The 25475-nt window shown below is 37.3% G+C and overlaps 1 protein-coding gene across 1 annotated transcript in view; it reads right to left on the bottom strand.

Annotated features, from left to right (window-relative positions):
• Positions 1–305: 305 nt before the first annotated feature.
• FTCDNL1 (formiminotransferase cyclodeaminase N-terminal like) overlaps positions 306–25475 on the bottom strand; it is a 39218-nt gene continuing 14048 nt past the window's right edge. The window contains 3 exon segments of the mRNA XM_073218566.1: positions 306–7490; positions 7493–7765; positions 16498–16683. Coding sequence (XP_073074667.1) covers positions 7330–7490; positions 7493–7765; positions 16498–16683 — 620 coding nt within the window. The 3' untranslated portion in view covers positions 306–7329.

The following is a 25475-nucleotide window of genomic DNA, read 5'->3' as shown; positions in this document are numbered from 1 at the left end:
TCAAAAGCTCACGTATGTTCAGCACACAAGGGAATATCCAGGTTCTGTGAAGTCTGAAACTTACACAACTTTGAGTAACATCTTTAAGAAATATAATCACATGGTGACAGATGTTGACTGGACTTACTGTGATCATTTTGCAATATATAAAAATAGCAAATCATTATGTTGTACACCTGAAACTAATGTCATGTTAGTTATACCTCAACTAAAAATCAATAAAAAAGTAAAAAAATAAGCTCATAAGTAAATTTAGAATGAGAAAATAAATCACAACAAATTACACATTTTTAAAAGTGGAGAAATATTTTTATTATTGTTGTAAATTCCTGAAAATAGCATGTCTTTCATTAATTATCTCCATAATTCTTTTTTACACGTTTTATACATTTTTATGGCTGCATACTCTTTGATCAAATGACAATGATTTGTCATTTTATAAAAAGAGAACATAAAACCAATTCATTATTTTTTCTAGACAGTTGATAGAAATCTGTTTATAATTATTAATGTTTGGGAGGCAACTTCCCACACAAACTTGCTTTTTGGGGTTGTACCAGACATTTGTTTCCCCCCAAAAAACCCAGGAATTTTGATCAATTCTATTTCAGAGGATTATCATGAAAAAAAGTAAGAATCTGGTGTATTTAATTATATGTATTACATTGACACATATATTCATTCAAGATGGGGTTTCATTAAGAATCACATCCTTTGCTTACGATTTTATGCTACTAATGATTAGAAAGATTTTTGACAGCTTCTGGCTCCATACCTCTTCCACCTTGTATTTCCTCCACCACTTACATGTTTCTGGTATTGGGCACCAGAGGACACATTCGTTTGGGACAATCCTCTGTCCCTGCTTTGTGTGTCACAACACTGGGTGATACACCACAGGAGGTAAGGAGAGAATTCATGGAGGCCATTCCTGTCACAGGAAGAGTTGGCAATAACTTAATAACTGCACACGGAAAGAAAGGACTATGAACCACAGAAATCTATCTTCCTAAATCCCAATTATCCCCAACTCAACTTCCCCTTTAACTGGGTCCAAAAATATGCATTGCCACTCCCAGAACTAACTACATAATTTGTGGGGCCCAAAGCAAATGACAATGGGGGTCTTCTGCCTTAAAAATTGTTCAGAATCTCAGTGGCAGGAGAGCACTGGCCCAAGCATAGGACCCTTGGCTGTTGCACAGGTGGCAAGCCCACGAGGCTGACCCTGGCCACTCCAACACCACCTGTCATGAAGGGAAGTTTCATGAAGAAGTATAAATGGGGAAAGACAACAGTTTCAACAAATTGTGGCTAAATATCCCACTTTTGCAAGTTTTACAAAATTATATAACCCTATGAGCTTATTACCAGGGTCTGTCCCAGGTCTGGCAAGGGCTCCATGCAATGAGGGCATCTGCAACTAAAGTTTCATTAGCGTATCATGGGGAATCTGCCCCACTAAAATACACTAGGTTCTCAATAAATACTCGAGAAGAGAGCCTTATCCTAAGAGACTTTTCAGTCTAGCCAGCAAGGTAGTTAAGAGATCAATAAAGTTCTCCCACAACTCAGTGTTAAGCCCCCCAAAAATATAACTGCATAAAATGTGGGGATGTGAGTTGAAAGCTAAAGAAATAACCCAAGTGACTAGCCAGCCGGCCAGCCAGGAGCTGGGGTATTGGCTGCACGGTCCAAATCCACCCTGGTCCGAGCTGCAGTTTTGGCACCATCTGGTGGTGATGTTCATCCCTGACTTAAACACTGGTGGGAGCCCTTCCGAGACCTGTGGGCAACTTGGGGCTTTCAGGACGGTGGGAGTGTTGCCAAGAAATCTCCCAATTAATTGGAGCAAGTTTGGGGGCTCAATTCATGGAAATTTGTCTGGGAGCAATGTGGGGATGTGAGGATTCATCCTGCACTTCCTCATTTCATGTAGGCTCTAGGGCTGTGCCTAGCAGCACAGAGGAAGTCCTGTCGAGGGGGCATGGACAGTCTGGGCAGGGAGCCATGAAACTAGACGCTGATGGATCTTCCAGGTGCAGGCAGGAATAAATGGTCAAGAATTTGGTATATGGTAACTGTGTAAAAGACAGATATGGAAGAAATTTTAAAGGCGAGAAGAGTACAGAAGTATTAGAGAGAGGTCTAAGGTCTGGAAGAAATTTTAGGATTCTGAGGTAGGCCATCCTCTAGAACGGCCATTGAGGGGAGACATCTAACTGTATGTGTAATTTCCGACAGGGTCTCAAGAAAGTAGAGACCAGGCCTAGGAGGAAAGGCCTAGACTTCTGAAGATGTGGTCCTAAGGCACTGCTTAGGGTTACAGCAGTGGTGGAAGTCTACAGGATATGGGATATGGTGGGAGGAGGGTCCTGGTTGACCAGTGGGCTAAAACTTCGGGAATTTTATTACTTTATAGTCACCTACTCCAGATGATTGTTAGGAGAATCATATAACAGTGCCTGACGTTCAGCTGGAATTCAGTGAAAGGTGGCCACAATTAGTGATGTTAAAAGGGTTCAGTGAAGACTTCTTTCCCTGTCTCTTGCTATTTTACCCTCCTTTTATCCTTGTGAAATATTGGAATCAGTATCATGAAGATGAACTACCGAACATAATTCTGGAGTGGATACAGAGTAATACTTATCAATCACCAAAATTTCTTTACACTTATTACAAACAATACAGTTTCATAACAATGGGTCGTTGCTGGACCACATCAATAACAAGGCTTGCTTTATCAAAGCAGTTGATCTTCAGGATGATATAAGTACTTAAAAAGTTTGGGAACAGTGACTGGCTACTTTTTTCCTGAGGAAAAAAAAATGTTAGTAAATGGCACACAGAAGGTGTGGGAAAGGTGTCTGGTTGGGAGTCAACGACTGGCTCAGAAGCATCATCTACTTGGCAGGTGAAGATGGCTACATGTAAGTATTGTAAGATTGAAAAGACTTTAATTTTTAAAATTTTACTAGTTTACATTTTAACTGGTGGGAAAAAAACCACTTCATGAAAGACATTCATTGGAAAACATCCAATGGTTTACCATATTTCTCATCTTTACCCCAAGTCAACAACACTCAGACTTCCTATTAGCTTAAAGAATAGCAAGACTATCAAAGAGAACATAGCATTTGATAATAAGAAACCAAAGTTAAGAGAATAAAATGCTAATGAGAGCAAAAGGTGAGTAATCAACAGGCTGTTTTCATTAGGACCTATATTCAAACTAAGTATTTTCTGCAGTATTTTCCCTTCCTTCAGTTGGTCTGCTAATATGTATTTCTGACAGGATCTAGGCAGGAAAACAGAAACCACATTAAGTATTTCAAAAGAGATAACAAAAAATTGATCAACAGCTGTCAGAGAACCGAAAGAGCAGAGAGGACACAGTATCACGGCGGTGGAACTGCAGGGAGCACTACACCCTAAGGCTGAAGGAACAAGGGCAGGAGGTTCAGGTTCTCAGAGCCCAGGAGCTAGAGAGGCCTTGCAGAGCCGGGGCTCAGCTGCTGCTGGTGCTCCTAGAAGCATGATGAGGCCAGGTCTGCAAGTGTCAGAAAAAAAGCTAGAGCCTGAAACCAAGAGCCACTGTCAGGATAAGAGCCACTGCTCTTATTAGGGCTGCTGGAAACAGGATGCAAACAGCAAAGAGCAAGGCCCTCTACTCCTCCAGCCCTGTAGCCTTCCCATTTGGTACCCCAGATTGGCAGAGCCTAACAAGGAACCAGCTGGCAATGAAGAAATGTGGTTTGCTGAGTCCCAGTGGCATAAAGCATTGTATAGAAGGGTTGGTGTGGGGCTGGGAGACAATAGCTGGATGACATACATACAGCATATTTAGAAAGAGAAATTCATCCCATGTTTAGGTCTCTGACTCAAAATCTTAATTTATGACCAACTAATTTGCCTCAAAATACTGCAAATAGGGACAAAAGAAATGGCAGAGTAAACCAACGTCAGGCTGAGTGCAACCAGAGCCACGCCTCCCCAGAGCATTTCCTTACACCTTAGAGAAGCTTTCAGAGAGACTGCTGTTAGTGTCCTAATTGTTCTTACCTATGAAAAATGGGCTCCTTCTAAGCCATGTGCAGGCTTGCTTAAAACAATAAGCTTTTCTAAGCCCCGAGCACAACACACTCCGGGAGCATGGTCTGGATGCTTATCAAACGAGTGCCTAGGCTGTTCTCATAAGTTTCTGAGCAAGTACAAACAACAGAGTCAAATAAATGTCTTTTAAAAGCAAGGCAGTGGAGCACGTACCCTGTCAGTGAGATCCGCATATCCCCACAGAGTAAACAGTAACATGAGAATATTTATACTAAACAAAACTGTATATCAAGCCTGCTTTGGCTCAGCCAGAGGGAATGATAAATTCCTTGCAGATCTCTCAGAAGGGGGCCTTTGTGGACCACGGACGCCACTTCCAAGACAATACAAACCAATTTCAGACTAAGGCTTTTCATTATGGTGAGGAATGAAAATGTTACTCCCCATTTTGTTTTACTTTGCAGTTACATTTTACTTAGCCTGTCCTTCCCCACTTATGCTGAAGTAGTTTTAATTTATTGTTGCGTCAAACCCAAATACAGGTTGGATACAGATGACAACCCCCCATAAAAACAAAAGTCCCTGTCACCCCCATTGCCTAGCATTTTGCTTTCCTTGTCTCTCTTCAAAGAAACTAAAAGTTGAAGTTTAAAGTAGGATAGAGCAAAAACACTAGAGTTGATAAAACGCACTCTGTCCACATTGATTCTGTCCTACCCACAACTGGTACAAGTCATGGGCAAAGTCATCTGGCAGGAGGTGGAGGTTAAATGAGCTATGAAGCCACATTCTGTACAATGTCCACTTTGTGGTTCTGTGGAAAAAAAACACTGCAGGAACATTTGCACAAACTGTTGGTTTGTTTTTAAGAGACCAATAGGAGAAAAGGTTAATATGAGTCAGGGTATTTGTTAGTTCATTTTGTCAGATTTTCTCAACCCAATTTGATAATCCTTAATTGCTGTAGATCCATCCCAGCTACTTCTGCCAGCTTATGCATAGAAAGAGCTGATGATATGGTATCCGTCCATGGGATAAACCGTCAGCAACTTACAGCTGTTTCAGATTTTCTAAAAAGCCATGGTGGAGCGAGGGAGAGCAAGACAGTACAAGGAAAAGGGGAATTAAGAATATGAGTGAGGTTAAGAAGTGTATTGTGGTTTTGAAAATAATTTACAGCAAAAATAGTAAATTATTGTTTTTAAATAGACAACTGAATCAAAGGCCAAATTTAATCAACTCTATTTTAAACCATCAACTGAACCTCATAGACAGTGCCAGAGTCCATCATAATAGATTAAAAAGGGAAAAACAGGCCTTCCATGTTTATATACTTTATAATGAATATTAGAAATTTGCCAACATTTTATTTAGAAAGCATGGGATTAGTGAAATTATCTTATTCTTATGGTTAGTTTTTTTCCTAAATTTTGTGAAATATATACTTTTTAATAACTGTGGTAAATATACATAAAATTTACCATATTAACTATTTTTAAGTATACAGTTCAGTGGCATTAATTATTGCACATTTTGTGCAACCATCACCCTCATCGACCTCCAGAATTTTTTTGATCTTCCAAAACTGAAACTCTGCACCCATTAAATAGATATTTGGTTTTAAATAGGTCTTGATCAAAGCCCGCAGTCTGGCAAGCGATGATATGAGCCTGGAGAGGTTAATGCAGGTAACCGGCAAGTGAATCAGCCTTCCTATGACATCAAATGACCCACTGGCATCACAGGCTTTGATCCTCTTTCCTCCATTTAATAATGATGCCCAAAAATGGAACAAAGCTTTAGAACAGATCTAGAAAGAGTATTCATAATATATTTCATTTGTACGTTATGGTTTACCAAGTACTTCCATTTAATCCCTTGGTGTGCTAGGTCAGGAAAGGATCTATTTTCCTAATTTAATAGCTAACAGAACTATGGCAACATGAAAGGAAAGAGCAAGGACCAGGGCTCCAGTCCTCCAGCCCAGCATCCAGGCCCACTGTGCGAGGCCACGCGGCCTCTGCCAAAGCAAGAGGAGAGCGAGGCACTGCTGCTTCTCGGCGGCGCTCACCCTGAGGCACTGGCCCACTGGGTCTGACTGGACAGCGTTTTCTCTCTTCACTATGGCAACTAAACTTCCTACCTAAAAACCACATCTACTCTATCATTTCTCTATCTTTGTTGTATATATAGACATCAAAAAGAAAATACCCACAAGATCACAATTCTGGAACAAAATTAATACAATCAGATTCAAGAGTCAAATGTAAGTAAAAGAATATCAGGAGAGATCACTGGATCCTATGAAAAGACTGAGTTCAGCCTCTTTTTTATTTTTCATTCCTTAAAATAAATTTCATATTATGTGCTCTTATTAGACAAGACCTAATCTTTCTTGCTCAACAAAACCTACGAAAAATTCATTTCTTTGTGCTTTATGAACAGAAAGCACCTTGTACTAAAGCAATATAAATACTAAAGATTTACATAAAATTACCCCAACATTGGCTTCTTTTAATTGACAAAGAGGCTGCATATTTTGATTTCTTTCAAACAAAGTTCTTCCTCTGATACCCTTCTCTTTGCTCAAAAGCAATACATTCCCTAAACCTTCAGACTTTCCGTTTAAATACCCCAAAGGATAAACAATTCCTTGAAGTCATGCCCAACATCACCATTCCATCTCCCTATATAAACATTAAAAAGTTAGACAAATCTGGCTTTTGGAGTTATCTCTGGAATGAACAATAGGTCATCTTAAAAGTGGGGAGGCAAGAAAAGAACAATCATGCTTTGAAAGAGTAATTTTATTTTATGATTCTCCCTGCTTTTTAGTTACTTAGTACTTGATCTTTTAAAGTGCACGTTTAAAAATAAATGATTACTTGAGAAATGAGGGTTGATTACAGGACTTGGGAATAAAGAGTTCAGGAAAACAAAATAAATCAAGTCCACTTCTAGTTTTGTTCACAATAATTAGAAGTGGTTCACTTCCACGGCCGTTTTATCCAGCTGATCTAAGAAGGCTTCTAATACATGCAAGTGCAAAAACTTTTACACAGTAGGTTCTCATGAAGTTCTAGTGACTACTAGAACTATAGGACAATGACAGACATTCTATAAACATTTGTATTTGTTGAACTTAGTATGTTTCTAGTTTTCCAATACACGGCTGCAAGTAAGCTCTTTGTATCTTCCCCTCATCTTCATTGGCCAAAAGAACACTTTGTAATGATGGATAGTTGTCCTTAAAATTTCAGTGAACCTTAGATCGGATCACATGAAGACACCTCCCCGTATCTTCCAGAATTCCCCAATACCTTCCTTGATAGCATATTTAGCACAGTTCTTGCATTCTTGGGGTATAAATCCAATTAATGCTCTCCCTATAGTACCAACTCCCCAATCATCTGTCAACTTTTTAACTTGAGTTTCTAGTAATGAGGAGATACATGAGAAAAGTGGTCCCCAAGGACACTGTAAGCCATGTATTGAGAGTCTTCAGAGGTTTCTGTAGATTTTTGGTCTTCAAAACTCTCTACATTGCAAGCTATTTCAACTTTCCCTTCATGGGGAAAAGCCATTGCTTGAACACCCTTCAATCCATTCACATTTTAGCCCCAAATGGCACTTGCGATCTCTCTTCCCAAAGCCAAATCTTGAGAGTCTATAGTAACGTTGCAGTTCATCAAATATGGGCTGGCTCTGATGCCTAAATCATTAGAAAAGCATGTTAATTAAGTAAAGCAAAAGCCTAGTGCTGAAGATTTTATTCTTTAGCCAATTTTAATCCAAGGAGAGTTTCCTTTAATTGCTTTTATTTAAAAATAATACATATATTCCTAATTGTCAACTCTGGAATTTTCTCTCAAGGTTTTATATCTACAACAGAGCTATGTGAGCTACCAAAAGATACTTTTATCCACTCTAAAAGCTTTTTCTAGAATAGTTAACATGAGTCCAGACTTTCCAAAATATAAACAGAAAAAGGAAAGCACACCTGAGAATTAAATATCAACAGCAGCAAAAAGCACTGGCCTTTGACTCATTTCCAAGACCATCTCCACAGGGTTACTGCCCTCAGTGCCAAACCTAAGTGCCAGGGAGATAGGAGTAAATCATACGCTGTACCCATCCCTTCCTCCTCAAACACACACTGGAAATCACTTGAGTTAGATTAACATCCAGTTCAAATGACCTCAGCAACAGTCTTTATCAGCACAGGAGGTCACTAAAAAAGGACAAACAGCCTTGGAGCTGGGAAGGACATGGCACCTGCGTCTCACAGCGATGTGGGTTTGGTGGGGTGTGGAGCACTGTGTACATCTTCTCTGGTATAATCTGTTGGAGGCACCCCTTCCTTCCATCACCAGCATTCCAAGGGACTGGGACTGCCATCGGCATCTAGAGCACTGTTAGTCTAGAACCCAGGGGCAAATGTCCCGCTTTTCCCTGCCTCAAGCATGGTGCAGCTCAGATTACATAAATAGGCTTGCTCTAATTAGGTTACATTGTAAGATGGACAACTTGGTTAAATTAGCATTGGTATAAATAGCTTAGGTTTGCAATTCTTTATTTTTGGGGAACCTTAGATTTCCAAAACAAAGTTGACTAGGCATTGATAGGGGATAAAAGGCTGACTTCATATTCAGCATATGACAATTTTTTAGCTATTATTTCAACATTATTTTAGTGTCAGTACTTTTTTTGCTACTTTCAAACTTATTACTCATAATGTCAGTATCTCTCATAATATCAGAGATACCCTGCTGAGTTCCCTTTCCCCAAGACTGCCGTGGTTTGGGGGTTTTGCTGCTTGGCCTGGGTACTCTCACACTAATAGACGCTTTACAGGAAATCAGCACATGGAAACCATGTTTCATCTTTTCCCACACATGTAATTATGAAACATTTCAACTCCCAAGGCTGGGCCTCTTCCTATTGGGAATGCTGTAGGAATGAATCAGATTACAGTATTTTTGTCCATAATGATGATTTCATAAAAGTTAAATTTCCTAACAGTCAATACATCTCTCTCTCATAATCTCATACACCAATCTCAATCACTTACCCTAAATATCTCTGAGAATTATACTAGTTTTAAAATTTCACAGAGTACAAATGGAAATTTTATTTGTCAGTGCTAATGTCATTTATTAAAAGACATTCAAGCATGTTTTCACTCTCCCCTGCCCCTCAACAGGTAATGTGACAAATTAGTCCTATTTTTTCAAAACTGATATATATATATATATACCCTATTCTGATGCAAGTGGCCTCATCTTTATCATCGTTCCAACAAGCTAATTACACTCAGATTTTGCTGAAGAATGTATACACACACACACCTATATACGTACACAAACACACACACAACTGGGTTATAGTTAGTACAACTTTTCAAAATACGTATTGGGCTTACTGTGTTTGGCTATTCCAAAACTTCGGTATGCTCAGTCAACATTCAGATATTCACATGTAATTCATCAACTTGAGGGAGTAAGTCCTTTCAATGGAAGCTCCTCCACAGAGACCGAGGGCTCTTCCTCCACCACTACGGTGGCATTGCCCTCCCATCCCTAGAGCCATCGGCCTTTTCCTGAATCCCCCACTCTGCAAATTCCAAGGCACCTTTTATCCTGTTCCTAATAATTGTCCCATTTTTAATAGAATTTCCAATGGTGATCATTCTTGCTAATAAATGAATTTATTCCCTAAGTAAATTATTAAAGATAGAAAAAAGTTTAGATGTTAAGTACAGGAGTTTCATAAGGAATACACCTGTCCTACTACTTACTGAAATAAATTACTTTATTAAAATAAATTAATTCAAATAAAATACTATTTTAAAAATTCCTTCAAAGATAATTATTTCTTAGGAAAATAAAAAAAGCGCCAGAAGAACTTTTATATTCTCTTTTAAGTAAGAGGTAACCACTTAACACAGAATGTTCATTTTGTGTATATGCCCTTGTTAATGTGTATTTTAAATTCTTGTATTTACTTTAGTTACACAATAATTCGTTTTGTTTTATCGTCATATCTCATTCAAGCAATGAATAAACAAAGACACTCAATAAATCTGACAGTTTCTGACTTTAGCAGGTGAGTTGTGTCCTCCCTTTAGGGTTATGAGGCCACAACTCAGCTCTGCCATGAGAAGGGAGGGAGGGAGGGAGGAAGCAAAAAAGCTGCTTTCTGCCCAACCTCATGCTTTTCCAATTTCCTCCATTTAATCCTTCCCAAATCCAGCACCAATATGGTGATCCAATTCTATCAAATTCTGTTTAAATCCAGCAGTCTCATTGACTTCATTCAAATGTTGAATTTTATTTTTCCTGTTATTTTAAACTTAGTAAGAATTTTTAAATAAGGGAGATAATTAATCCCAGAAAAATCATATTTCTAGTTAAATGTCATATAATTAAAGTAATTCCATTTTTTGGTCTAAAATTAGAAACCTGATGTGAAAGTTTGCTTCTCAGTTTGCGGTTTTGCTCGCTCCTGCCTTCCACAGATTGGCACTCAGCTGCTCTGGCGGCAGCATGAATCTCCTCACTGCAAAGCTGAAATTCCAATTTTATTCCAATGCAACTGTCAAAACGCCCTGAAGCAAGCTAAAAACAAGGAAAAAAATCTTTGATATGATTTCACTTCCCATGTGTTCTTTAATGAAAAATTTATCATTCTAAATATTGGTGTTTACTCCTAGTTAAATACTTTTTTTTTTATCAAAAAAGAAAAAGAAACTGAGATTGAGTTGCTATTATTTCACAGGAAAATGTAACAGGCCTGATGTTTTCCTGACAATTCTGTTATTTTCTTGTGTGGAAACACTGTATTTATCATATACTGTGCGGCTGGTGATTTAGATATTGTAGAGACCTTATGGTGAACTGATATAGATGTAAACTCTTTATGCCAGATTGTTTAAGCAGAAAAAAACTCAAATGCACTTAATTAACATCTGATGTGTAGCTTTAGCAAACACAAATGCAATATTTGTGTTTGAGCACTGGCAGTAATGACTGCGAACTATGCTATTAATGTCTGGTTTAAAGATGCTTGTGGTAGGACCACGTCTGGAATAACAAATAAAAAGCTGCATTCAGACAAAACAATAGTGAAGAACCCATTAGAAAAATGAAAAAGCAGCACTGAAGAAACATATGCATTTTTTCCCCCTTTAAATCAAAATTATTCTAAAATATAGTTCCAGGCACCATCATCTTCAATCAATTAAAGGTGAAAAGATTCTATAGATTTTCCTCTACAGAAGGAGTTTCATTTTAGGGGGTCAGAACTTGCTCAGTGATGTCATTAGAAGTTCTGTTTACTACATTAAGCTCCTCTTCAGTGGCTCATATTTTATATACAAGGAGAGAACTGAGGTGGTGTTTTGGGATATTTGGCATTTTTATATCTGAAGAGAGAGCTTCAAATTTGTGGATTACATTACAGTTTGAACAAATAAGAGATTCGAATGGACCAATATGCAACTGCCTCATGAAACATGTTTTTACTGAAAGCCTGCTGAGTGCCAGGAACCATGCAGGTTGCTGGGTATGAAAACATGAAAAATGTTAAAATAAGATAAAATCTAGCCTAAATGTGGTCTTTGTTTCAGAGTAACAAAGCAAGGCAACCGACTCAGAACTCAGATTCAAAAATACAGTTATTATACCAAAAGCAATTACTCATCATTACCTATTGGTACTTTAAATTTTTTAGAACATGTATGATAGAGAAGCCATAGCTGAAACAGGACATTTGATGACTAAAGCAGTAAAACTCAAAACATAATTGCTAAGTCCAATGCTCCTGTGACAGGAAAAATGCAGGTCTCTTAGGCATGTGGCCAAATCCACAGAAAAGAAAGTTAAGTGAGAATCATGAGGCACAGGGCTGAGAATGCCCCCCCGTGGGTCTGAGTTCAAGTTCTGCCTCTTCAGGATACTACCTCTTTCTGCAAAATGGCTATGATGTTTCCCCACTGCTGAACAATTGTGAGCCTCAATTTCTCAACTTCGAATCTTTCAGTGTAGCAATAATTCAGAGGAGAAATTACAGAGGTAGGTGCACATTAACATCGTCGTGGAAGTGGCTCAGGTGAGGGGAGCCTCAGGTGACGGGCCTGCTCCCAGGCTTTCCACAGCAGAACAGTGCCCTTCATCAGTTCATGCAGAGGCAGCACCTAAACCCTTCATGTTTCACTTACATGTTACATACTTAATTACACATTGAGATTTTCACCTTCTGTCACCCTAATTAGATTTACAAGCATAGAAAATTTATAAGATTTACAAACAGAAAATTATGAAAATGGGTTCCTTAAAACAAGATCTATTCTAAAACTGAAATTTATTTTTCCACGGCTAGGTAAAATTTTTGGTGTAAATTGGGTTATTCAAAGTCAAGGAGAGTGCTTGATGCTTTACTTCTTACTTACAGAGAGAGAAGTAAGCAGGGGCAGCTTTCATTTACCCATTTAAATAACTAAACGGAAGTCCCTGATTCTAAGATGTACCAATTACCTTCATCTCTGATTCTTAAGGCATCATGTGAAACTATAGTTCAAAGAATTGTCCCTGTTATTTTTAAACAATGATGAATATATGCAGGCCATTCATACAACATATAAGCCAGCAGTGTTTAAATTACCCCATAAATGTTTAGGGTTTTAAAATATATATGTATAAAGTATTTATTTATACATCTAAAAGTATCAACTATTACTGCTTTGCCCTTATTTATGTTCCCCATGAGCTGACCAACTACAAACTTTTAAAAGGAATTTCGTTTAAACGATTTTGTGTGTTTGGCACTGAGTAAGGGTGTTAATCATTTCTGAGCTCACTTTTTTTTCCCTCTTCTGTTTATAATATTCTTAGTGAACTTCAAAACAGAAACCTGTTCCCTTATAGATTCTGCTTCCTCTGTAGATAAATTTGTCACTGAAAAGTTAACTGTAAGTGTTCGGTTGATAGCACCCATCATTTCTATTTAATTTTTTAAGGAAAAGAAATAAACATAGCAACAATGTGCTGAGGCTTTTCTATTTTGATGGGAAGAGTGGAAAAATATGTTGAGAAATATTGATATAACTAAAAAATGTTAGGAAAATATATAAAGCTGCTAAATCTAAAAATGAGGGAAATTGCCATCATTGGAAACTAAAATCATTTAAATATTATATGAGTAACATTTGCACCCTAATGACAAAGGTGCTATAAATTTTGCTTCAATAAATGAAAGAATTGTATTCCTTCCTACATAAATGTTTTTAAAGGGATAATCTGCACAAGTAAGGTAACCTAAGATGTCAGTTGATCATGTCTTAACTTGAATTAAAATCTGGTTCGTGAAATATTTGAAATGAATTGTTTATCCACATCTCTTATTTACTGTTCCTCCTTGAAACATTTTATTTTTCTGCCATTAACATCTACTTTGAGCCTATTAAATGAGGGGTCTCTTGATGAAGTTATATGCCTAACCTTGGCAACTCTAGTAATTTTCATGTTTTTTGCACATCTAAGGTTTTTACCACTTGTCAGGAGATACTAGACAGAAAGACATATTATGGGGAAAAGTTGTGTTATTTTTCCCTTTTTATTTGAATCTTCCACTGAATCCAACCTAAATGAATGCATTGGAACCCAATATCTATAAAACTAACCACTGAAAAACCTTAATTATTATCCTTCATGAAATATGATGGAAAATAATCACAAAATCAATTAACAGAAATTGGGAAAGTTGGAAGCTTAGGAATTGAAAAAAGTTTTTCTCATAAATATACAGGAGATAATAAAATAGATGTATATATATTGTACAACATTGTGAAGTCATACTTTTTATATTACATGATATCCTTTGGCTTTTGACATTGGCTATTCCCCCTGCCTGAGACTATTCTCCACTTTTCTGCATGGCTACAGCTTCACCTACTGAGTCTCTGCCCCTAATGTTGCCTTCACAGTGAGGCCTACTTTGGATTACCCTATTTAAAACCCTAATTCACCCCCATCTCCAAACTCATCACGCCCCTTGTTGTTTATTTCTTGTTTAGCATTTTTGGCTATAGCACTTAGCATTTTCTAACATACTACTATATAATTCATCACTTATTAAGCTTGTTATTTACTGTGTGTCTCCTCACCCGACTCCCCAATGGAATATAAATTTTTTGAGGGCATATAAATTCTGTTTTGCTTACTGATGATAGTGCTTGGCACATACCAGGTACTTAATAAATATTTGTTGCATTCATTAATTAAATACAAATTCTCTCTATGATGTATTGTATTTTCCATGTCTCTAAAAATTCTTCCAAAATTTGATACTTGCATGTCTTCACTTACATATGCCACTGTTTAAAAATTATTCTCAAATACTGAATATTTATATTATTTCCAGCATTTGCTTTATAGATAATGCTTTGATAAGCATACTTGTACATAAATGCATGCACCTTTCTTTTTTTCCTCAGGATTTATTGTTGGAATTAGAATTCCTGCAAGGCATTTTTAGAGCTTTTGATACATACTACTGATTCACTTCCAAAAAATTTATACCAATTGATACTACCATTAGCAACACAAATTTCTCTAACTATACCTTTATCAGTATCAAATATTAGCCTTTAAATATCTTTAAACATTTTTATATCAATATTGGCATTTTAAAGTCTTAACTTTGGATTTTTCAGATGTTGATGAAATTCTCCATGTAAATCACAGATCTCCATGTGGAGTAAAGACAGGAAATTAGAAATACCAATAGGTTGTACACAAACAGTGTAAAATAGGTGGAATTATCCCAACCACAGGTACTCATCAGATGAGATTGGGAAGCAGTACTCGGTTTGGTTTAAACAGTTACAAATGAATTTGTTCTAAGAAGACTAAATATAACTAGTGATAATATGAATATTTGATCTTAAATGAGATATGCTTTTAGTATCAGTTTAAAGCTATTCCCAAATACCCATTCATTCTCACAGCACTGCAAAAATGAGAATTAAGTTTTTTAAGCGTTTGCCTAACCTATACTACAGCCAGTTCTTTTGTGCTCTAACACTCTCCCTGTTCCTAGTCCTGCCCACTGTCTGGAATCGCAATCACCTGGCACTGTCCTGACTGGGTCTGTGGTATGGTGCCTTCAGGGAGGCTCGGATCAGAAGCCAGGACAGATTTATGAAAATTTAGTCACAAAAATTACGCTTGTACATTTGTGAGACAAATGATGGGAAAAGGTGAGATTCGGCTGGCAAGGAAAAATCAGTTTCTTCCTTTTGTCTACAACTAAATACTGACACATTTATAGTTACTTTTACAAATCTCTCTAAGGGGAAGAAAAAAATGGTCCTTTAGTATTGTTCTTGGCACTTTTAATAGACACTAGTTTAACTTGTCTTATGAGGGAGATACAATTATTATGTCCATTTTACAGATACGTAAATTGAGGCTTAATGAATTAAGGAGCTCTCTGGGGTCACACAGCCAATAAACAGCAAGGCCAGGATTTGAACTAGTCTCAAAGCCTGTTCTTTATTCATTGCACTACATGACTATAGATATCATTTGCATGATAACAGAATCCTGCACCAAAGGACTATGTGTAACTGCAGAAAGCTGTGCCATGAGGAAATATGTTTCTTATGCCTGCCCACCTTTTGTTCCTTGAGTATACAGTATTTTAGTAACTGCTCAGTGTTAACAGACTACTAAAATGTTACCTAATATGGTTTAATTTCTGACTCCCTTGGAAGCTCTTAGAGAATGAAAGAATTAAGACTCAAAAGTGGCCTTAGGATGGTGACCTGCAGGGACTGGGGTTGGGTTTTGGAGAAGGACATTACAGTCTTTTCCTAGGGTATGACCTAAGCATAGGGAAGGGTTGGGGTAGCAGAGACAGGCAAGAGCTGGTGAGATCCAGGCGAAGGGGAGAATACCACCCCTGGTGTTCGTTCTCTGTTCTCAAAGCCTGCTGTCTAGAAAAGCTTTTCCCCAGGGTGCCTCTAGAACTGATTTTTAGCTGAGTATCAACTTGGCCACACTGGATGCTCAAGTATTGAAAAACTTTCCTATGAACTAACAGTAACACCTACACAGGTCCCTACCCCCCATGTCTTCGTGCCTGGCACAGCAGCAGCGCCTCCAGGGTCCTGCCCAAGCGCCAGGGCTGCACATTCTCATGGCCAGTGGCCATGCTGCACGGCTCACCATCTGTCTTGAATATCACACTTGGGCGCTTCTAGCTTCTCTGGTCAGTTATGAGGGCATGGATGAGAGTGTAAGCCGAGAGGAGACACTCACCTGATTCCAAAAGGAGCCCCAGCTGCAACCCTCCTGCATTACATGGGAGGCACCGAATGAATGGGACCTCAGGATTCTATCATCAAATTTAAAAACAAAAGCAGAGTGTAATTATACCAAGGACCTGTTAAACCACATCTCCAGGCGGGTGCAGCTCCCAGGTCAGGTTCAAGGGTGCTGAAATCCCTCCTTACAAACCAACCCAGCTGCTTCCTTCTCTGGACAAGACAGCGCTTCTCAGGCAGGTCAGCCTCACCAAAGAGAAACACACTACAGCTAGGAACACACAGGACCAGATTCTCAGCAAGGCCTATGGTCAACGGGAAATTTTAAGAAAATTAAATTAAAATCAGGCCCAATTAAAGACAATAAAGCATATAATTTGTATTGTGGTAAAATGGATTTAACATAAAATTTACCATTTTAATGATCTTAAGTATACAGTTCAGTGGCATTAAGTACTTTCCCATCATTGTGTAACCATCATCACTAAAGCATAGAATTTATACAAATTTTAAAAATCAAAGTTTGAGTAAAATTAATTTCCCCTTTAAGCAAGCCTCATAATAAAAGTTGTCCTTGTGCAAGTAGGCTAAAATCTTTAACCCATTACCAATACAATTTCATAAGGAAAATTCATCACTGAGATTAATGAAACTGGTGCCTTCAATTTTTGAACAATTTTATAACAGCCCCAAATTGTGTATACTGTTAAGAGAAATAAAAAGCTGAGAGTGCAAAGGCCAGACCTGCACTGTTCAATATGCTGTTAAGTTTTAATTTTAATCAATTAAGTTAATTGGAAAGGAAGAAGTAGAACTGTCACTATTTGTGGATGAATTGATGTTATATATAGAACACCCTAAACACTCCATAAAAAAAACTGTTAGAATGAATTCAGTAATGCTGCAGGATACAAAATCAAAACCCAAAAGTCTATCCCTGCACCCAGAATCAAGTATAAATGCCAGACACTGCGATTGAGAAGCCAAAAAAAAAAAAAACCCAAAACCCAAAAGTCTGTGGCATTTCTGTACACTAATAATGAACCATCAGAAAGAAAAATAAAGAAAACAATCCCATTTACTATTGCACCAAAAAGAATTAAATGCCTAGGAATAAACTTAATCAAGCAGTTGAAAGACCTGTACGTTGGGAACTACAAAACATTAAAGAAAGAAATTGAAAAAGATACAAATAACTGGAAAGATATACCATATACATAGATTGGAAGAATCAATATTGTTAAAATTTCCATAACCAAAGCAATCCATAGTTTAATTGCAATCCCTATGAAAATTCCAATGACATTTTTCAAAGAAATAGGACAAACAATCCTAAAGTTAGTGTGGAACTACAAAAAACTGAATAGCCGAAGTGATCCTGAGAAAGAACAAAGCTAGAAGCATCATGCTCCCTGATTTCAAACTATTACAAAGCTGTAGTAATTAAAACAGTCTGATATTGACATAAAAACAGATACACAGATCAATGGAACAGAAGAGAGCACCCAGGAAAAACACCCAAGCACATATGGTCATGAATTTCTGATACAGGAGCCAAGAATATACAACAGGAAAAGGACAGTTTCTTCAATAAACGGTGTTCTTGGTATCTCTATCTATCTGACTTATTTACTTAGCAAAATGCCCTCAAACTCCATCCATGTTGTCAAAAAAAGGCAAGATTTCCTTTTATGGCTGAATAATATACACTGTAAACATATATGCCACAATTTTTTTATCTATTCATCCATCAATGGGCACCAAGGTCGTTGCCATACCTTGGCTATTGTAAATAATGCTGCAATGAACATGGGGGTGCAGATATCTTTTCAAATGAGTGCCCAAAATTGGACAGCCACATGCAAAAGAATGAAAACGGGCCACCATCTTACCCTATACACAAAAATTAATTCAAAATAGATTAAAGACTTGACCATAAGACCGGAAACTATAAAACTCTCAGAAGAAAACATAGGGAGTAAGTTCCTTGACGTAGGTATTAGTGATGATCATTTGAATCTGACACTGAAAGCAAAAGCAACAAAAGTGAAAATAAAGAGGTGGGATGTGGCCATGGGATATGGCCAAGGAAGTCTCCCAAATTCACTAAGTGGCCTCTGTTTCTTTAATACTACATAAGACATTAAGGATCACAGTTCTGGGGGTGGGGGCAGGTCAGCTGAGGTTTAGGAACTATAAAATAATGTTGGGTCAGTTAGCTAACTTCCCCCCTCAAATGTGGAATGGTGGGGGTGGGGAGGGTGGCAGAAGATAGGGGCCAACGTTTAGGAGAGTTAGGATGTTGAGACATCTTAACATCTGGTAACTCTCCAAATTGCTCTGATCACCAGTATCTGCCCCCGATAATTTAGAGTGACTCACAGTTTGGCTGCTGCAGGAGCCTAAAGCATAAACTGTGATGCCTGAAGTCTTTCTGCTGAATAGTGTGAGTATTTTCTGGCTTTGCCCAGCTCTCTGCCTATCCAGGCCAGCGTCTCCATTTGGAGCTATTGTTCTACAGTACTGTACAAGTTTATAAAGCCCAGAGTGCCTGTGAGGAAGATTCATGGAGACGAGTTCTTAACGGGCAAAGCAGTGGGAGATATTTGCAGTAGCAACCCCGAGCCATCAGCAGTCGGGAGTCCAAGGGCAGGGGTGCATTTTGGTTTAGCAGAAATAATACATACTTTTGAGGCCAGAAGATATGGTTTGAATACCATTTCTGCTCCTTAATAGCTACTTGGAATCTTGAACAAATTATTTGACATCTCTGAGCCTCAACTTCTCTACCTTGAAAATTAAAAAAATTTTTTAAAAAAAACCTTCCTCTAAAGACCACCTCCTTATCTAGAAATTTGGCAATTAAAAAGAAAATAAGCATTTATCCTGCCATTCCTGTATAAACTGTATTTCAGGGAAGTCATATAGCCCAAAATGATGAGAGAAATTTTTTTAACAGAAAAAAATCCAACTAATAAATGTGGAAGTAAAGAAACAATTAGAAAATCACCCTTTTGCAGCACCTAGAAAATAACTGTTTTAGCAAAGATCATCAATGGATGACACCCTCACAAAAAGTCCATTAGGAACAAAGTTAATTCATCTTTGCATTACCAGAAGTGAGACAACCAACCACTGTGGCCTCTGGATATGATGCAGTGTGAAGCACACTGCTCACCTTTGAAGAATTTCTGCCCCAAATACAGAACTTCAAACCAATCAAGCCTCTAGAGCTAACTTCAAGTTTATAGGAAATGTGAAGTATGAAGATATGAATGAAATGATATCACAAGGGAACAAACAGGTCCAAAATGTGGGGATTCTATAGGACAAGTAACCCAGTTTCTGCAACCAGTGAATTGCACAAAAAAAAGGCAGGGAGGGAGGAGAGTGGGGGGAATGATCTAGAGCAAAAGAAATAGAGATACAATAATCAATGCAGTATATGAGCCATGCACAGATTCAGATTTAAATAAGCCCATCATGGAAAGACATTTGCCCAGATTATATACTAAGTACTAGACAGTACCAAAGAATTACCATTTTGATGGGTGGGGTACTGGCATTGGGGTTATTTAACAATGTCCACTTTGCTTAGAGATACATATTTAATATGTAGGGGTGAAACAACATTGTCTTTGGAACTTGCTTTAAAATACTTTAGTAAAACCAAAGGAAAAAAGAGGCAGAGGCAAGGGGAGGAAAGGAGAGAAAAATAAAGGAAGTAAAGAAAAAAGAAAGAAAGGAAATGGATTCCATAACTGGATGGAGAGATTAAGATTAGATAAACTAAGAAAAGGATCTAGCACAATGCCTGGTACACGGTACACCCAGTAAAAGCTAGTTTCCTTTTCCCTTGTAAGTCTATACAACTGCTCTGAATTCTGAAAATTCTGTATACCTCCTTGAACTTGTATGTCCCACTTAACAAGAAATCTGGATATATTTTAACAACCCTCTTCGTCTACTACTTCTTCTACATAAAACCAACTGAATTTTTCTTCTCTTATGATACCAGAAAAGGAACTATTTCATTGTTCAAATACAGTGAAAAATAACCAAAGATAATATATTTAGTAATAGAGAGAGTGAGTATATTGTATTCTTCATAGAGAAATGATAATTGTGTTTCTAATTATTTTAACTTAAGGGTCTATGGCAGGTAGGTATTTGTAGTTTTGTTGAAATAAATTTAATTTCCTGCCTTTCAAAAAAGTGTCTCAAATTTAGTCAGAAGAATACTTACAAGCTTTTTATTTATGACATAAATTGCATATTCAAAAGAGCTAGTTTTAATTTTATCATTTTATTTTCACAATTAATCTATGTAAAAACCATCCCATGTAACTTCAAATGCTCACATCATGTAAATAAAATAGGCCTCTTAAAGAAGATGAAAATTTCAAATACTTCAAGCTCAGGCCTATTGAAATGAAGCCTCAGTTTTCAGGTAAGTAGCATTATTATTATTTTAAGCAACCATTCTGTGTGCATTTCCTGAAAAGGCACCATTCCCTCTACAGTGGTATCCAACGTTTCCAGAGTAGGGACTTTCAGCATTTTCAGTAAGTGGCCAAGAAACCAGAACATCCCACTGATAATCCCTGCTTCCTATCTGTGCTCTCCCTCCACTGACAAGCATTTCTCTCCCTCACGTTGCCATAGTATTTTACAGCTTCTGTTGGATATAACATCAAACCTAATCTTCTCGTATTATTCAACTGATTGCGGACTTTTGCTCCTCCATCTAGGTTTTATGCTCCCTGATGGCAGTGTCTTGTAGTTAATCAATGTTTGCTCCGCTGAATGAGTTGATTTGGTTCCTAAGCACTTTACAGCCTGCTGTACTTTGTACGGTATTATATACCAGGAATAGTGATGTCTACTCCAAACCTACAAATGAAAGTAAGGGGTCAGTCTGCTAACAAAATGAGAACTGGGTTTAACACCAGTGACAGTACAATGTAGAATGTATCCCTAGTGAGAAAAACCATGGGGTCAAGTTTCTATCACTGTCTTTATGTTTTATGAGCGGTTCTACGAACAGTTGTCCCATCTGTAGCCATCAAAGCCACCTGTACCTGTAGGCTACCTGAGCCAGTTAGTGTTGTTAGACAAGGCAAACACCCAAATCACCTTGTACAGAAAGAGTATGATGCCATCATGCCATACTGAGACAGGCAAAGCAAAACCCTGCAGCTTCCCAAACTGCTTTTAGTAAAAGAGCATTTTTTTTTTGGTTTACCACTATTATTAATAGTTCTGATCGTTCCATTTTCACTAGTCACATTCTGAAAAGGTTGTTTTAGTGACAATATTTTAAAATACATTAAAACCTTAATGATTTTTATTTACTTAAAACTGATTTTTAGCTGTTTTTATACATGTCTGCTTATCACTCTTAATTCCTCTTTGCAATAGGAAGATGAATGCAATGAGATATTTCTCTGTGCAATGAGAAGTTTAAAGCTTCATATTCTTAACAAAATGTTTTCCCTGAGCCTATAACAGACATAAGCATGGCCAAAATGTCCTATTTTATTGAGACTATATAATAGTTAAAGTAGTGTATGAAGACAGCATTTAAGAATCTGCTTAATTAAATGTATAAGCCTGCCTTATACAACACATACTTCTACAGTGGTATTTAACATAATCCTCTCCCCCTCTGCTTTTGTTTCTTTCAGGAGCATTTTAGGACTGCTAGCATAAATGAAGATGAAATTTAATGTAATTTAATTGCATTTCAGCAGATCAAGAAACATAACTGATAAGCTCAGTTTTGTTACATTCAATAGCAGCCAAAGGCATAAGTAGAGAAAAAAACTCAAATCTGTCATTCCATTTTCTCTAGGAATAAACTCTCTTTCCTCTGACCCATAGTATGAATGTGTGGCTTATTATTATTATTATTACTAAATCAGACCTCTAATGAACCCAAAAGAGTATCAACTTTTTTCCTAAGTATACAGCAATCAAAAAGTGTTTTCCAAACCATCGCTTCATACTCAACAGCAAGTAGAGGGAAAAAAGCACAGAATGTAAAAATTAAACTGAGTGCTAGACTTCAAATATTACAAGCATCCTCTAGCTTTAGTATAGCTCTTTTAATACAGCCAAGTTTTTAGTTTAGTTGATTTTCTTATTTAAGTATTTTTTAATGCAAAGGGAAAGAAAAAAAGATTCTCTACCAGAAGCCATAAAAATCTTTCAGATGGTAAAACAGATAGCCCTAAAAGTTTTTGCCTAAACTCATACACATACCTAAAATAAAACTGGCCGATTCATCTTGCTACAGTACTTTGAAAAAGAAGACATTTGAAAATACAGTTTAGTAGTGTGATCCTGCACTGCCTCTAATTAAGTGCAGACTAAGAAAAATTATTCTTGGTTCAGTCTATGGAGGGGGGAGGTGGTGGAAATTTCTCTCTTTGCAATTCAAAATTATTTTAAAGATAGAGCATTTCTTTTCCAATGTCTTCATTAAACAGAGCTGTTAAGGACTGTCTCCCAACCATCCCCAAAGAGCATAAAGCTACCCAGTATTCACCCCATATGCTCGGCTTTGAAGTGTGAAGCTGTGACCATCCCACTAGACTCTTACGCCACCATCAGAGCCATCTCATTATGCCCAGTGCTGCAAGTTAAAGCACGGGGCCGTAACCGCTCCAACACAAACACTGCATTAACAAAGCAACCACAATATTCATCCCCCACATGGCTAGAACTTGAAGAAATTTTTACCGTATGTACACATGCACGAGATACAAAAATTTATTGTGCTAGAACATCATTGAGGAGTGCATTAAACATGCTGACTAGAACTGGATGTTATTCTAAGGGACTGGAAAAAAATAAAATGCAGCTGATCTTTATGATGAAAGAACAGAAACATTAGGCTGAAAAACAAGATCAAGTGCAGTTCCTAAATTTCATTTCTACTGACACATTCTGTTGCCTGTTCTTCCTTGAGATAGCAGAAAACAATATAAAGGGGGAAAACAAAACTCTACTACACATCATGGGATGCTACTGTTTACACTGTCCTTCATTTCTAAAGGACAAAAAAGTCATTACAAAAAATGATTTGCTGATAACAGCATCTATGATTCAAAATGAACAAGACTTGCTAAGAAAAAGTGATTTCACTTTGTCTTTGAGTTTATCATTGGCATGGTGGTGAAAAATGAAATGCAAAGAAAAAACTTGTTACAGATTATGGAAATGAGGTCATAGTGAAACAAAGATAAGTACTTGATTGATTTTTATATAAAAATCTGAAAAAATATTTTTAAATACTTGTACCTAATGATTCCTTTCTTTTTGCTCCACAGAGTCTTGCATTTGTGCACAAAAAAGAATACTCAAGAATGTTCACTGCTGCATTATTTGCAGTAGAAAAAATGGGAAACAATCTGAATGTCCACAAATAGGGGAATAGATAAAATGTAATATATTTATACTATGATAACAGCACAATTAAAAGGAATGAACTACAACTCTATGTAATACATGGACAGATTTTCAAGATGTCTTGCTGAATGAAAAAAATGATAGTATAACAGGATTTATATTATAAACACATACAAGCAGTACTATATTGGATTTGTAAGTTACAGATACAGAAACATAAGTAAAAGCACAGAGAAAATTCTATGAGCATACTCATACCATGACTTGGCAGGTTCAGGGAACCAGGAATAGGAGTGATGGTCAGAGGTGAATTTCTATCTTACCTGTAATATTTGAAATTTTGAAAAAGAGAATAAAAAGTTCCAGGCAAGTTCTAATAAATAAATAATTATGAAGATCCTTTGTTCTGCTACTCTCCTGATAGAAAACTATGAGTAAGTTTCTTAATGTTTCTAGGTCTGTTTTCCATCTATGCAATGAAAAAATTCACTTACCTCTATCCTCATTATAAATATAAGAATTATGTACCCCCAAACTCTTAATATACCATACACTTCAATGGAAATATAGGTATCCATGAAGACACATTAATAGTTTGGGACACATTAGATGTATCTCTTCATATCCAAGAATCTTATTATTTTATTATCTGTAACATACTTGCATGGAGCTGTGTATACAAAGAGCTTGTTATTCCCTTGCAGTGCATATGCTGATATAATTACCACTTTGTGCAGACATGTTATCATTCATTTGAAGAATTACACTTTCCTGAGTGACCTAACATATGTAACTTATACTGTATTCAGTAATAAAAAATACTTTATTGTGTCCTAGGTGCTCTCTAATTGTTTCAGGTACAGATTTCATGGCCCCAGCTTTCTTGCAGGGAGGCACTCTTTTATACCTCTTTGAAAGTCACAATAGTGCTTACCATGGTAAATGGAAATACAACAGGCACTCCAATACTGTTTAGATGTTCACCCATAACTCTTCACTTATCTGCACAGTATTTCTCTGAAATAGGTACTGAATATCATTTTCCAAATGAAGAGCCGATAAGGGAAAAGCTGTCTGCTATAGAACTTAAACTTTTAGAGCTGAAAGCACTTCAGAGATCTTCTGCTCAAGTGGTTTTCAAATATCCTGTCACGAAATCCCTTTTCTCAAAACGCACCTTACTTGGAATCTTGGTAACATAAAACAGAGATGAGGAATCCACTCCTTTTATGATGCAGGGGAACAGCCTGGTCCCCAGGTGCTTGGCACCCTCCTCCATAAGGCCACAGAGGATCACATAAAATAGTGACAGCTATTCACTAGTGCAAGACAGAGGACCTGTATGCTTTACCTACAAGCATTATTTCTCATAATCAACCTGACAGGGTGATATTATTCCCCATTATATAGATTCAAAAACAAAAAAGACTGTAAAAGAGACCAAAAAAATTTCCTGAAGTCAGCTGGCAAGTAAGCAGCAGATCTGGGAGGTGAAGTCCGGTTTATCTAGTTCCAAAACGTTTATTTTATTTTGCCTACCTACCTTTGGCTCCCCTATTTAGCCACTCAATGTGATGTAACTGTTTAGTTCATGCTGATCAAAAATTCACAGGCACATACACGGCACGTGTAATGGGTGGGTGGGATTCCTATTGGGTCTGTCACCCCTGTATGGTGCTCCCCC

Source organism: Manis javanica, chromosome 12 (genome assembly GCF_040802235.1).
Source record: "Manis javanica isolate MJ-LG chromosome 12, MJ_LKY, whole genome shotgun sequence".
NCBI lineage: Eukaryota > Metazoa > Chordata > Mammalia > Pholidota > Manidae > Manis > Manis javanica.
This window is presented reverse-complemented; position numbering and strand designations above follow the sequence as displayed.